Genomic DNA, 14842 nt, shown 5'->3' on the forward strand with positions numbered 1-14842 from the left:
ATACTTTTCAAGAGGAGTAAAAGGCAAAGGTTATTAGAACATGAAAGGTTACACTTATTCTTAAACAGTGTAGATATTTTGAGTTCACCAGAAGAGTAAATTCAATAGGCTGGGCCAAAGTCAATGGGCTAAAGTCTTGGATAGGATAAAGCGGTTCTGGTAGTTCAACGGAAAGGTCTCTGCACAAGTTCTCAGAAGTAGTTTGTAAAAAGAAGAATCCTATGTTGGGTCACAAGCTGATTAGGCCTGCGAGTTGCAAAAGTTCCAAGCACTTTCACCGCGAGAGGTAAGTACTCTGCCTGGTTTCACTGTACCTTACAATGAAGAAAAAGATGCAGCTGATGACTTCTGTTCCTGGCAGCTCCTGCAGATCTCTCTGTTCCTGGGACTCAGTTGTGGGGACAAGAGGGAGGATGTCGGGGGACTCCTGCACTGGAACAGTCAAAAGCTCGCAAATGGCAAACTTCGATTCTGGTAGCTGTAAGTAAAGCACAGAAACTGGTGTCCCTCTCCCTGGTTATTCGGTTTCCTGCAGCATGCTGAGGAAAATACACCCAGCTCCAAGATTGGTATCCAGGTAGCTTACTGTCGAGTTGATTGGTCCCACCAACTCAAAGGTAGAAGTCCTTGTAGGGACTTCTCTGTCAAGATGAACTTGGCAATTCGGACCTGCAGCAGGGCTTCACCGGGCAAACCAACGGTCCAGGAGTTGCAGCAGCCGTCCTCTTCAAGCTAGTCTTCGGTTCTTTCGTTCCAGTTTCGACTCTGCCTTCCAAGTCAAGAGACTCACCTTTTATTCAGTTCTCTCCCATTCATTCCAGCCTAGCGGTCACTCGCCCAGCAGGTTGGCTGTCCTTGCCGGACAGTCAGCCAGCCAATCACCACAGAGTGCGTTTGGGTCTCTTAGGAGACTAAGCACAGGGAGTTTCGGACACCTCCCTCACTTCCTGCCCATCCCAGACACTCGGGCGTCAGAGGCGGTCTTCACTCCTGAAGCCCGCCAAAGGCAAAGGGACCAAACCTGGTTTGGCGCGCAGGGACAAACTCTAGAAGGACCTTTCCCCAAAGAAATGGTGAAGACCCGGACCTGTTTTTACAGAGGGGGCTCAGACGCCATCTTGAAAAACATGGCTCCCGCGATTTAACGTTCCCGGAGCTACAAATTGTTCGCAGTCGGGAAAAATCGTGGTAGTTCCTGGCAAAACCACTGCCACCAGCCATTCTGCGAGGAAAGGGTAGCATTTGACCGCTACATGAGTATCTAGACAAGAGATACTAAGTAACCCCTCCAGCACTCTATTGTAAGATAAGGTGTGCTGGGTCAAGGGATTTAAGACTAGTAAAGTCAATTTCACTTTACTTACTCTGTGAAACATTAGTTTATCCCAGAGAAGGTATTTAAACCTTGGGAAAGCCTGAAAGGCTTCCCTGTGCCGCTGCACTGAGGGTGCTGTATGACACAAATGAAAAGATGTCTATGGAGACTCCACAATCAAAAGAAACAAATACAGAAAACAAATTGAATTAAGTGCAAAGTCCCAAAGTTCAGCAAAAGAGCTGGGGGTTTCTAAGGTAGAGAGGAATTAACACATTTGAGATTTCTTCCTTCCTAACAAGTGGTCTCAGATTTCCATCTCTCTGAAGATACATCTTCCTGTGTTTTTTCCTTTGCCTCACCCTTCCAAGACAGTGAAACGATTTTATCAGCTGGACACAGTGTGCGCCTTTTAAGTTCTGCATCTCTCGCACAAGAGGCTAGAAAGGATGACCAGGTTTTCATGGGTTATGCTAGGGCTTGTGCTGGCATGGCTTTGACAAAACAGGCAATGTCAAGGTGGATCATTCTCTATATTTTGGAATACTATGAGCTGGCTGGGAAGGATGTCCCTGAGGGTCTCGGGCGCATTCTGCCCGAGGAGTGGTTTCCACCTCTGCCCTGCAGAGCGGAGTCCCTGTCCTGGACATTTACCAGGCTGCGATGTAGGCATCTCTTCACACGTTTGCTAAGCATTACTGCTTGGATTCCCTTGCAGTAGTTAACCCAAGGGGGAGCCCTGGAATGCGGGGAGACCCAAATGGGCAGTTAAGATTGAAGAACTAGATGGGTTTGGTCTTCCCATTTAAATAATTACATTACACATAGTTTCAGTATGACTTATTTGCAACAAGGAATGGTTACAGCCGGGTTAGCCTGAGCAGTGAAAGAACCTCGCCAAGGCTCTGGGAAATCAGATGAAATAGCAGGGTAGTGCCACATGTATTAAGTTGCACTCCACTAGCACACATATATGAACCATTCCACATGTGCTGTTCTGAATCGGCGCTTTGCTTAATAGTCGCTTTTTATTTCAAAAGGGTGGCTCAAACATCCTGCTAGGCACATTACTCACTGTGGCAGGCAGCTCGAGTCACCTTCCTGAAGGACAGGTGCACGGCCTATCGGAGCACACACCAGCAGGGAGATTCCTGCAAAAAGGCCACGTGTGACGGCACACACAGGGCCTGTGCTGACTTCACTGACTCGGAGTTCCTCCACTGGCTGCGTGACGCACATTGCATTTAGTATACATTTTTTCAACCCCCCTTTTTTTGACTGCTGCAGCGCACCACAGCCAACACTCTCAGTGCGTCCTGGTTACCATACTTCCCCTCAAGCAGTCGACCCCCGCTTTGACAGACGCACATGCGCAGTTTCGGCAGGCGATTGGAACCCACTATGCGCATGCGCTACTGCGGCTTTGGGGTGTCGGTGTCCATGACAATATAGATAAACAACTGACCTAGTGGCTCACAGCGTCCACACCACACCGCTCAAGCAGTTTATGCTCTAGACAGGGTCACAGACCGGTAAGCTTACAATGCTTTGGACCAGGAGCATATTGTCCCTCTTTCAGTCCATATCACGCCATCAGGAAGTAATTTACCGACGTCGACCCTGGATTGGTCTTTACTTACTCATTGTGACTACGAACTGGTCACGCCTGTATCCAGGACACATCTTTGAACTGGAAACACATGCACTCTTGCTCTGGCCACATTGGCTCGAATTCTATGGGTTGCTCACTTGATACAAGTCCATGTATTCATTAACTGACTGGATTGGAGTTTTTGTATAGCGTGTCTGTTTGCAACAAACTTTTCTGTATTCCATGTATGTATATTCACTGTCTAACAATGTATTCAACAATGTAAATGTGTGTTTTCTTGCTAATGTTTCAACATCATCTGTCCAAGATTAATTCGCCAGAAGATATTTGAAAATATAAAAAGCAAAAAATAAATTGCGGCTATTAAGTAAACTGCTGATTCAGAACAGTGGAATGGTTCATGTGTGTGCTAGTGGAATGCAACTTAATACATGTGCCACTACCCTGCTATTTGACCTGATTTCCCAGGGCCTTGGCGGGGTTCATTCACTGCTCAGGCTAACTCTGCTGCAGCCATTCCTTGTTGAAAATAATTCATACTGAAGCTATGAGTGTGATGTAATTATTTAAATGGGAAGACCAAACCCCGCTAGTGGGACAGGAGGCCCATTTTGGTAGGGCAGTCCGCCAAAGTTTTCTGGTCTAGGTGTTGTCCTTGCTTCCTCCCTCCTTCAGATTTACGTACTGCTTTGAGAGTCCATCATAAATGAGGAATCTGTGGGAGGAAAGAATCCATTAGAAGAACAAATGACTTGCGTCTCTGTAATGCTCTTTCTGATGGATGTTCCTCCCACCGATTCCTCATTGCCCTCCCCATTTGCTCCAGGTTGTGGATAACTTGTACACAATCAGTTCTACGGTTCTGCCTACTTCAGTGTGCTAGAGAAAAATGATGGAACTGAGTTCACAGGGCGTGGTGAATCAATATTTCTGATGTTTGTTAATCTGCTTAGAATCACATGCTGTGCATAGGTCCGACATCCAGTGGTCACTGCGGAGTATTGCATTTTGTTTTTCGTAGTCGAAAAGGGGACGTCGACAAGGCGTGTCTGTAACACTATCCCTATAGTGACTTGCGTTGTACCCACAATCCCTCACGCGTCGAGGTCCCTCAGATTGTTTTTTTCCGCCCAGCTTATGGTCGCCTTACGCGGAGCTCCTAGAGAGACATTGCTAAACAATTACTACGGACCTCGGTCCTTAATATATACTTATTGTTAAAGATCCCTCCCCTCGACGTTAGCTGTGAAGCTGTTTCTCCGCCGAGCAAGTTTTCGACGGAGGAGAAGAGACGGAGGAGATCCTTCGGCGCTGCCGAACACGTGGCCAGGCCTCGCCGGCCAACATACAGTAGGGAGAGTGGGGGTTTCAAACTTTTACCTTCTCGTCGAGAATGTCTTTCTTTCTCCCCTATCTTTCCCTTGGGGTTGTTATCACTAGTTTTTATTGCCTCAGCTATGGAGAGGACACCTTTTAAGTTTGGCCCACGCTGTAGGGGCAAATACACTTGGAAGGACAAACACAAGCTCTGTAATCGTTGCTTGCCCCTCGATCATAAAGAGGACAGCTGCGCGGCCTGTAAGCTCTTGAAACCAAGAACTCTTAAAGAACGGAAAGTTAAGAGGTGGGCGGACTACGCTATGTCGAAGTCAATTTCCTCACCCGCCGCCGCTGTTACAGAAAGTGACGAGGAGGGTGATAACTCGATGTCCGTTACGGAAGTCATTAACCCCCAGAAGGAGCGCTCGCGCTCCTCGACGTCCGGCCCCGACGGGCTCGGCTCACGCCCTGCTTATGGGGATGAACACCCCGGCGACAAGGACGCACACAGACCCCATAGGCCTAAGCACACAACCCACGGCTCTTCTTCGTCCAGGACGAAGGATCCACCAGCGCCAAAGGGGACGCAGGGCACTCCGGCGTCGACCTCAGACCGCAAGGGTCTCAAGCCCCACCCGCAAACGCAGCCTCGACCAGCGATTGGGCTTTCATCTAATACGGGCGCTACCTCAAAAACATCCGACGTAACGCTCCATAGAGCGGCCGTCGAAAAACAACGCGCAACGCAGGCAACGCCGACTCCAGAACCCTCGACTGACTAACTCGTCGTCGAGAGTCTGGCGAGAATTGTTTCCGAGGACAAACGTAAGCGGACGACGAAACAGACGTCGAAAACCGCACCCAAGGAAATAGAAACGCTGAAAAAGCACAAGAGTAGCCAGGAACTGCCCCATCCATCTAAAGGCACTTCTGAACTACCGGAGGGCTTTTCTGAGGGTGACGGAAACCTTTCGTCGACGTTGTGGGAGCGTTCGAAGCGTTTTGAAGGTGAAAACACTGATTTCCCCCCTCTAGACTATTCAGGGGTTCCCCATGAGACCCTGGAAAGACTCCATTCTTGTATGGAAAAGATGGAGAGGTTTTTGGGTAGCCAAAAGACCAAGAGAATGGACCCAGGATGATCCTAGGGTCAAGATTCCTAGGCTGTTTCCCCCTTCTACAGATGCATATGACCTCACTGAAGAGGAGCAATACCTCCAGGAAGATGAGGAGTGTTTAGGTGGAGAGGAAGAACTTGAGGAGGAGAGGTTTGAAGAAGACCCTTACACTAGCGCAGGAGCTTTTGAAGAAGATACAGCTACCTCACAGCCTTGGCACTCCCCATCAGTGCAGCCTTGGCAATCCCCATCAGTGCACTCAGACCCTGATGTCTTTCATCCTTCTCCTCCCAAGGACTCACCTATTGGGAACACCTCCCCCATAGATGACCAGCCTTCACTTAATGCACTATTGCGCAAGGCAGCAGCGCATTTTGAAATAGACACAGGGGAGACTCTTCCGGACATAGACTTTGTAGAAAAAGTTATTAAAGAAAAAGCCCCGGTCAGCCAGTCCATTCCGCTCCTGGCTTCTATAAAGAGAAGAATAACTCCTTCCCTTTCCAATCCGGCCTTAGTCAGAGGGGTCAACCCTCGGATAGAAAAGCTCTTCAGCCCTTCGTCTTCTGACCCTTTGTACATCAGGGGACATTCTATTCCGGACTCTCTGGTAGTTACTAACGCAAGGAAGAGAGCGGGGGTACCACTATCTACTAGTGAGGCACCACCTGACAAAGAGGGCAAAAAGCTCTATGCACTTGGGAAGAGAATCACGACCTCCGCCGCCTTCTCAACCAGGATCGCGAATAACAATTCCCTACTAGCTAGCTACGCAGATGCACAGTGGAGCAAGCTGCGCAGCGAAGCAGAGGACGCACCAGAACCCCTGCGTTCACGCCTGTTGGCTACTATATCAGAGGGAACTCTTGTAAACCAGGGCATCGTAAAGAACTCCTTAGATGCCGCAGAGACAGCTGGCCGCTCCCTGGTTCAGGGAATACTTCTCAAACGCCATGTCTGGCTGCGCAATTCGGGATTTAAGCCAGAAACTCAGGCTTCCCTAATAAATAAGCCCATAGAGCAAACACATCTGTTTGGGAAAGCAGTTGATGAGGCACTAGAACATGCGAAGAAGGAGTTTGATACCATCAAGACTCTTGACCAAATTTCTAGGCCACCTAACAGACGCAGCTATGGCAATAGACGCTCCTTTCGTGGCCAACGCCAGCAGCAAAGCCAACAACAATTTTACTCTGCTACCAACTGGCCCTCTAACCAAAGCACCCAGTTCAGTCAAAGAGGCCAACGTCGTGGCAAAGGAAGAGGGCGCGGCTCCAGTCCAAAAGGCCCCACGCCCAATACCAACAAATGACCCAAAGATTCGGGTCCCCTCCCATGCATCACCGGTCGGGGGCCGGCTAACATCGTTCCTTTCAGCATGGGAGGGAATAACGTCAGACCGCTAGGTATTATCCACCATAGCCCACGGATACTGCATCGAATTCAACGGATCCCCGAAATACAGACCCCCACGGAACCGACGCACGACACCGGAACACCTCACTATTCTTCTTCAAGAAGTAGAAGAGCTACTGAAAAAAGAAGCTATAGAGGCTATCCCCCTATCTCAGGTAACAGAAGGTATTTATTCAGTGTACTTCCTTGTACCCAAAAAGGACTTAACCATGCGCCCTGTATTAGATCTACGCCCAGCAAACAACTTTGTCAAACCCCAAAAGTTTCGTATGGTGACCTTGCAGGAAGTAATCCCACTGTTATCACAGGGGGATTACATGACAACACTAGACATGAAAGATGCATACTTTCATATTTTAATGTTGCCAGCGCACAGAAAATACCTCGGGTTCAAGATAGAGAACAAACACTATCAGTTCAGAGTACTACCCTTCGGGATAGCATCTGCACCAAGGGTATTTACGAAAGTACTGGCAGTGGCAGCGGCCCACCTGCGCAGATTATCCATCCCGGTTTACCCGTACCTCGACGACTGGCTCATAACAGGGGATTCTTACGAAACATGCTTCTCCAATACCCAAAGGACCGTAGACCTTTTGTCCCAACTGGGCTTCTCCATCAACGAAAAGAAGTCCAGCTTAGACCCCAGCCAAATCAAACAATTCCTAGGGGCTCTAATTCGAACAAAGGACGGCCTCGTCTTCCCCTCCAACAAGAGGGTCCAAAACATGCTGTTTCTGATCCCCCAATATGTGGCAGGTCGAGAGGTGACGGTACGCAAAGCAATGCGCTTGCTAGGGATGATGACGTCATGTATTTATTTGGTACCTCACGCGCGCCTGCGCATGCGCCCAATGCAAGAGTGGCTCTACAGCCAGTGGTGTCAGGCCAGCGGACAATGGGACGATCTGGTGGTGGTCTCGCAGGCCTTGGTTCTCTCGCTACGGTGGTGGACAAAGGAAAACCTGTTATTAGGGAAAACTTTTGCCACACCCGCAGTGGAAGCCACTCTAACCACAGACGCATCCCTTACAGGATGGGGGGCTCACCTATCCCATCAGACTGCTCACGGAGTGTGGACTCCGAGCTTAGCATCCAAGCATATAAACCTGCTGGAACTATTAGCAGTGTTCAAAGCACTGAAAGCCTTTCAGGAACACTTACAAGGAAAGACAGTGATGGTCCTCACAGACAGCACCACAGCCATGCACTATCTCAACAAGCAAGGGGGCACTCACTCTCCAGGACTGTCCAAGCTGTCCCAGAATATATGGAAGTGGGCTCTCAAACACAACATGTTCCTACTATCACAACATGTTCCTACTATCACAACATGTACCAGGGGAACTCAATCTGCTAGCAGACAAACTCAGCAGAGACTTCCCCCTACCCAAAGAGTACGAATGGCAATTACACGAAAACATCGTTTTAGACGTCTTCACGCAATGGGGTTTCCCGGAAATAGACCTGTTCGCAACCCTGGAGAACTCACAATGCCAAAGTTACGCCTCCAGGTACCCCCAGAACCAGTCCAAGGGGAACGGTCTGTTGATTCAATGGTCAGGGAAATTTGTTTACGCCTTTCCCCCGACTCCCCTCCTCAACAAAGTGGTGCACAAGATGCACCAAGAGCAGGTTACCATGATACTAGTAGCCCCAATGTGGGCCCGGCAGCCATGGTTCGCTCACTTGATGGAGATGTCCCTATCTCCCCCAATGAAACTTCCCTGCCCGTACAACATGCTGTCACAAGACAAGGACAGGACACTGCATCCATACCCTCAGACCATGAACTTAGCAGCCTGGCTCCTGAGATCATAGAATTTGGACATTTACATCTCCCTCAGAGATGTATGGACATCCTCAGGGAAGCCAGAAAACCTAATACTCGCCACTGCTATTCTAGCAAGTGGAAAAGATTTGTCATCTGGTGTAGAAGTAAGAACATCAACCCGGTTGACTGCTCTGCCACTAACATTATTCTGTACTTGACCCATTTACTGGATTTAGGTCTAGTGTTTAATTCCATTAAAGTCCACCTAGCGGCACTTTCTGCATACACCACTTCCCAACTTAAAGTGTCGTGGTGGAAGATACCAGTTATCAAGGCCTTTATGGAAGGGGTAAAGAGAATACACCCCCCCGATAGCTAACCCAGCTCCCGGATGGGACTTAAACGTGGTACTTTCTAGACTCATGGGCACTCCTTTCGAACCCATGCACAAGGCAACTCTTAAATACCTCACTCTTAAGACTGCTTTCCTAATAGCTATCACCTCCATTAGGAGAGTAAGTGAACTACAGGCTCTTTCTGTACTAGACCCCTTCGTATCAGTTCACAAGGATAAGGTGGTTCTTCGCACACACCCAAGGTTTGCACCAAAATTCATCTCGAAATTTCATGTAAACCAATCTATAGAACTACCAACGTTCTTTCAAAACCCTTCCAGCTTGGGAGAAAAAAGTCTGCATACACTAGATGTACGCAGAGCTGTCATGTTCTACATGGAAAGAACCAGATCACTGAGAAAGACTAATCAGTTCTTTGTCTCGGTGGCAGCAGGAAGAGAAGGAGATGCCGTCTCGAAGTCCACTATATCTAGATGGATTGTACAATGCATCACTCTGTTACACTCTTGCTAAGAGAGAACTACCCTTCAAGCCAAGAGCACATTCCACTCGAGGCACTGGGGCTTCCATAGCATTCATTGCAAATGTTCCCCTTGTGTCCATCTGCAAAGCGGCTACCTGGAGTTCTGTGCACACCTTTACAAAACACTACTGTCTAGATGCACACTCTAGATCTGACTCCCAGGTGGGGCAGGCAGTATTAAGACATCTTTTCTCTACTGTTCCTTCTCATAACCCACCGCCAACTCCGGGTACTGCTCGCTAGTCTATGCACAGCATGTGATTCTAAGCAGATTAACAAACATCAGAAGACAATGCATTACTTACCGTAAAAGCATTTCTGATGGTTGTATCTGCTTAGATTCACATGCGCCCGCCCTTCCTCCCCGCTCGGATGGACAGAACATAGACATCCTCTACTATATTTCTCTCTTTTCTGTACTCACTCACGTCTAGAAGGCTCCCTCAGGGCAGAAAAATACAAACAGAGGGACCTCGACGCGTGAGGGATTGTGGGTACAACGCACGTCACTATAGGGATAGTGTTACAGACACGCCTTGTCGACGTCCCCTTTTCGACTACGAAAAACAAAATGCAATACTCCGCAGTGACCACTGGATGTCGGACCTATGCACAGTCATACTGTCCCCCAATGTCCTGTCCATCACGGGGTGCAGAGAGGCATCAGTCGGAGCCGCGCTGAACCCTCTAGTCGTGGAAAATTTGCAGGAGAACAGCTGCACTGGAATAGGGATATCATGGATGAATAATCTGTGGGAGGAACATCCATCAGAAAGAACATTACAGGGGGGTAAGTAATGTGTTATTCTTCAATAGACCTGTTAAGTTCCCCAACATAGAGAAGCCCGCCACAGAGGCAATTCATTGTTTTGTAGCTCCAGCTTGGTTATGGTAGGATTACTGCCTACTTTCTGATGGAGGGTTCATAAGTTGATTGGAGGTTTTTCCAGGGACACGATAATAAATGTTAATTGAAAAGCAAGAGCCATGAATGTTCAGAGACACTAGCTTGTTACACTTTTAAGGTGGCCTCTACAAACATATGGCACTAACAAGTTCAGTGAAGTGCCAGCTTGACGTATACTGAATAATTTTACAATTTATGGAAAATGCTTAAAATGCATTGTAAATTGATTCTGTGGCTATTGTACTCTGTGACCTTGGCTTCCACTTCTTCAGAACGGCTGCCTGTCCACAAGGAGAACTGATGCTGCTCTCTGCGTGCTCTCCGGCAGGCTCTTGCAGCCATCACACGCTTAGGTAAGTATGCCGACAGGCATGTTATTATTACTTACCCTCCTGTCTTGCATTTGTTCCATTAATTGTCTGTGCCTCTGTTCTGCTCTTATTGACCACAAGAAAAACTTGAAGTACAATTCTCGTAAACCACAATTGCTGCTTTCGCCAGCAGCCTTTTTAACCCACAAGCACTGCTTCCAAATTCTGTTTTGCAAGACATAAAAAAGTAGAAAACTTTTTTTGTACTCTATTCTTTTATCTCTGTACCACCATGTTTTGTCCAATCTTCCATGTTTCCGAGAGGTCTGTATATTTTTATAATGGGCTCTAGCCACACTCCCTGAAAATACCCAAAAGCATAAACATTATGACAAGAAAAAGCATTTTTTAAAATGACGAATCCTTTCCACTGTGCAGTGTACAGTAACAATTAAGCATTGCAGTATTTGACAGGTTATATTGGTATACAGCAGTTCACCAAGAAATTTTTGTTTTGGATGGTCATTCTAAAGCTCTGAATCTGATGTGTGCTAAGCTTTTGCTCAAGCTACGGAAGAGGAGGACCCAAGCATTCTTCAATCCTAATGTGCGGCAAAACGGCTCTTTCCCTAACCCACCTCTGGCCACCCTCCTTAGGACCTGCACCCTTTGCATCCCCCTCAGTGAAAAATCTGGGATGCATTTTTAGCTCCGACATCGTCTCCAGCAACATCAATGCAGTCTCCAGATCATGCACCTTCCACCTGTGCAGTTTCACACTGTTGCTATACATTTCCTATCCGTATAGACTCGCCGCAATCATGGCCATCATCCTCTCGCGCCTAGACTTCTAACTCCCTCTATCTAGGTGCTCCTACATCTCCACTCAAAAAGCTCCAACAGATCAAAAACGCTGCAGCAAGGCTCCTCCTCGCACCCTCACACAGAGAGAACATATGCCCTGCACTCAGGGTACTTCTCTGGCACCCCATCAGTCGACAGACAGGCCTCCTTCAAAGCCATGTGCATTTCTCACCATGCCATCTATAAGAAAGGCCTTGAATTTCTCCAAAATAAACTTGCACGCTACCACCCCCACACATTCTCAGATCAGGTTCTGCACAACTCCTCGTAGTCTTCCCCCCCCCAGGCCCCCTTCAAGTTCTTCAGACTAGGAGGAGCCTGTTTCTCCATCTTTGCACCCACAGTCTGGAACTCCCTTCTCCTCGCGCTCCGCCTCATTCAGGATCACCTGCTTGGAAAGCCCTCAAAACCTGGTGGGTCTTTCCTACTTCTTAAACCCCCAAACTAACTCCCCCACCCCGGGATCCGCCCTCCACCATAGCTCCATCAAGCAGACAGACCCACTCCCCACGCACTCCTTCCCACCGATCTGTCTTTGTCTTGCAGCTACCTTCACTCTCATTTATTGGCTGAACGTTGCAACCCCTATCCTAGCCCCACCAACCCTATACAGGAGGACACAAGAAGGTAGCCAGTAAACTTGTACATAAGCATCCTGAGAGTGAGCTGGGTATTAATCTGAAAGGGGCTCTGAGGGTGGACAAGGCATCGCACTTAAACGCAACTTAGGTCAAGCGATTAGATCATTATGGAGGAGGATGATCTATAACTGCTGAATCTTCAATTCTAGTCGGCACTGTAAGTAAATCTAAAGCATATGATGGTGGTCCTTGGCGCAGCAACTAGACATGCTTGGATTCATGGACTGCAGTCTGACAGATGTTAGAGGGTCGTTATCTGTTTGGAGATTCATTGAAAAAGACTTATGCTGGAAGTAGTTTTGCTCCTAGCTTCCGATGTTCTCCTGCCATCTGTCCCTTTTTTTCAGTAAGAAATAGTAATTTACATGTAATCCTAGCTGTCCATCATGTGCATCCCCATTACATTCATAAACTAGCTATGTCTATGGGGAGCGCCCCAAACATGGATTATAAAGCCACATACCTAAATTACAAAATAAAATAAATGCCTTTCCAGTTTTTTGTATATATTGCTTCTGGGGCTTGTAAATCTTCTTATATTTGCATACTTTGCTTAGGCCACCACCTAGTGTTGGTTATGTGATTTTACAAAAGGCAAAATCAGAGTGGTAAATTTCACTCAAGTCAAAATACCGAATAGTTTATTTTTTTTATTTGGAGGTCCCCCCAAATCCCCTGTTTTTCTATACTTTTAACCCCACCATAATTCCACCTAGTTCAATCCCCACTAGCTCGCTGATTTCCTCCCCACCCATGAGAAACACCCTTTTAAATTTTGTTCATAGTTCAACTTCAGATTCCCGTGCAATAGCTGCCTTCCAAGAGACCACAACGAGGATTTTTGCAAGCGTACTGCAAATTCAAACCGAAAACACGGAGTGTCGTACAAAGCGATGGGCCACATATGCCATACAGACCAAAGATTCTATGGGGGAGTCCACCGCTACCACGGAGGATCTCGTAGTTGAGAAAACTAGCGTCAGGATTAACAGTGAACCCAAGGATTTCAAAACCCAGAAGCCTTGGAGACAAATCCTCATTCGAAACCCAGCTCCCGAGGGCCAAGTTCAGGTTGTGACATGGAGACAAATGTCCACTCAGAATCCAAACCAAAGCACAAGCCAGATGAGGGTTGCTCCAAGTTGATCGTCGTCGAATCTGGGTCTAGCCCAAAAATATCAGAGTACGACAGACCGTCATCGCACATGGTAGGCTTGACACCGCAAATCACACTCATTCTATGGCACACTAGGAAGAAAACTCCAGATATGCCTCTAATTTCCCTTAATTTGGAAAGTTGATGCCAAGGAAAGGTCCTTGTACAAAAATCAGGCTTTGACTCCATGCAAGCCTATCATACAGGGGGAGAAGTACAACAAGAGGGAAAGGGTGGCTCCCTTATATCCTTGTTGGAGAAACCAGGCGCGTGCATCAATTTTCGGTGATTGGTGTTAAGATGGATTTCTAGAATCTGGCCTGGTGGACAGATTTTAGGAGGCCTATTGTACTCTTGAGAGGTTAGCCAAAACCCAAACAAGGTAAACGTGAAGAGCAGTCAAAGCTAGTCTCAGGTGAGTGTGAGTGGAGTCAGTGGGTTCTCAATCAGTCCACACAAAATAATACACAATAATTCAATTTAGACAGGAATGGATAAAAAGACAAATATTTTAGGCCCGTTACACACATTAAAAAATGAAAATAGCAGGTGATATTATTGCACAATACTCCATAACAAACGCACATAAATTCACAATAGGTCCTCAAAATGCATTCAAATAACGTAACACAGGAGGTAAGTAAATGAATACAGTAAAGATGGAACCAAGTCACAAGTGAATTTTCCTAACTTCAGCGGTCCAATCCCCAAGAAGAATGGGGCCTTGTGCACAAAACTCACAGGAGCCACAATGCTTCTCCTTAGAATGTAGTCTCTTTAGGTAAATTCTAATTTTACGTGTGTTGGTGATTGTTCAAAGAAGATTTTCAACAACGTTACTAGTTAAGTAAATCGTGTTCTCTTTAAGAAAATACTACCCAGGTTCTGTGACCAAAATGCAGTGGAATGAAAGATTAGGATACAAATGGGCTGGTTCACAATGCTATCCCATGAAGGATGGGGGGCAATGCTTTGCGTTTATTTAACCTTCCGACAGATTTTCCCACATGACTTGATGGGTCGACTGAGGGTCGCCGGAGGTTTGATTTCCCGCTATTGATTCTAATGAGGTACCCAGGAGCTGCGGGTACAAGGATGTTTCCAGTTCGGTCCAGATGCAAGATGCAACCCCTGGTGATGAAGAAATGCAAGATTCACCGGTGCAAACCTCTTCAGGATACTTCACATGACGGTGGATGACTAGTTCTGGCGAAGGTCACCACACACACAGACAGCAGGCATCCTTCCTGTCGCAGTTGAAGAAGCTACTCTAGGACAGGATGCCTTTATAATGGAACACTGAAATTCAGAGAGAATGTGACTTGTACCACAACCTGTCAACTACCAAAGTTCTGGGTGCAACCGTAAAATGGTGGCGCTTCTGGTGAGGTAGCGCACAATGGAGCTGGTCAGTCCACCAGGTGATCCAGTGACACTTCCGAAGGCTAAGAACAGCTGGATCCAGGGGCTGAAGCACTGCTTGGGGTTTTCGGAGTTCAGGTAGTCCAGGCTGAAGCACTGCTTGGGGT

The 14842-nt window shown here is 47.3% G+C and overlaps 1 protein-coding gene across 7 annotated transcripts in view; it reads left to right on the forward strand.

Moving 5' to 3' along the window:
* Nucleotides 1-14842, forward strand: part of NRF1 (nuclear respiratory factor 1) — a 705079-nt gene that overhangs the window by 453708 nt on the left and 236529 nt on the right. For all 7 annotated transcript variants that reach the window (XM_069629591.1, XM_069629590.1, XM_069629596.1 and 4 more), the window contains one exon: nt 10614-10694. In XM_069629591.1, the coding sequence (XP_069485692.1) occupies nt 10614-10694 (81 nt within the window). The remainder of the gene's footprint in view (nt 1-10613; nt 10695-14842) is intronic.

Source organism: Ambystoma mexicanum, chromosome 12, assembly GCF_040938575.1.
Source record: "Ambystoma mexicanum isolate Mex_15411 chromosome 12, UKY_AmexF1_1, whole genome shotgun sequence".
Lineage (NCBI taxonomy): Eukaryota > Metazoa > Chordata > Amphibia > Caudata > Ambystomatidae > Ambystoma > Ambystoma mexicanum.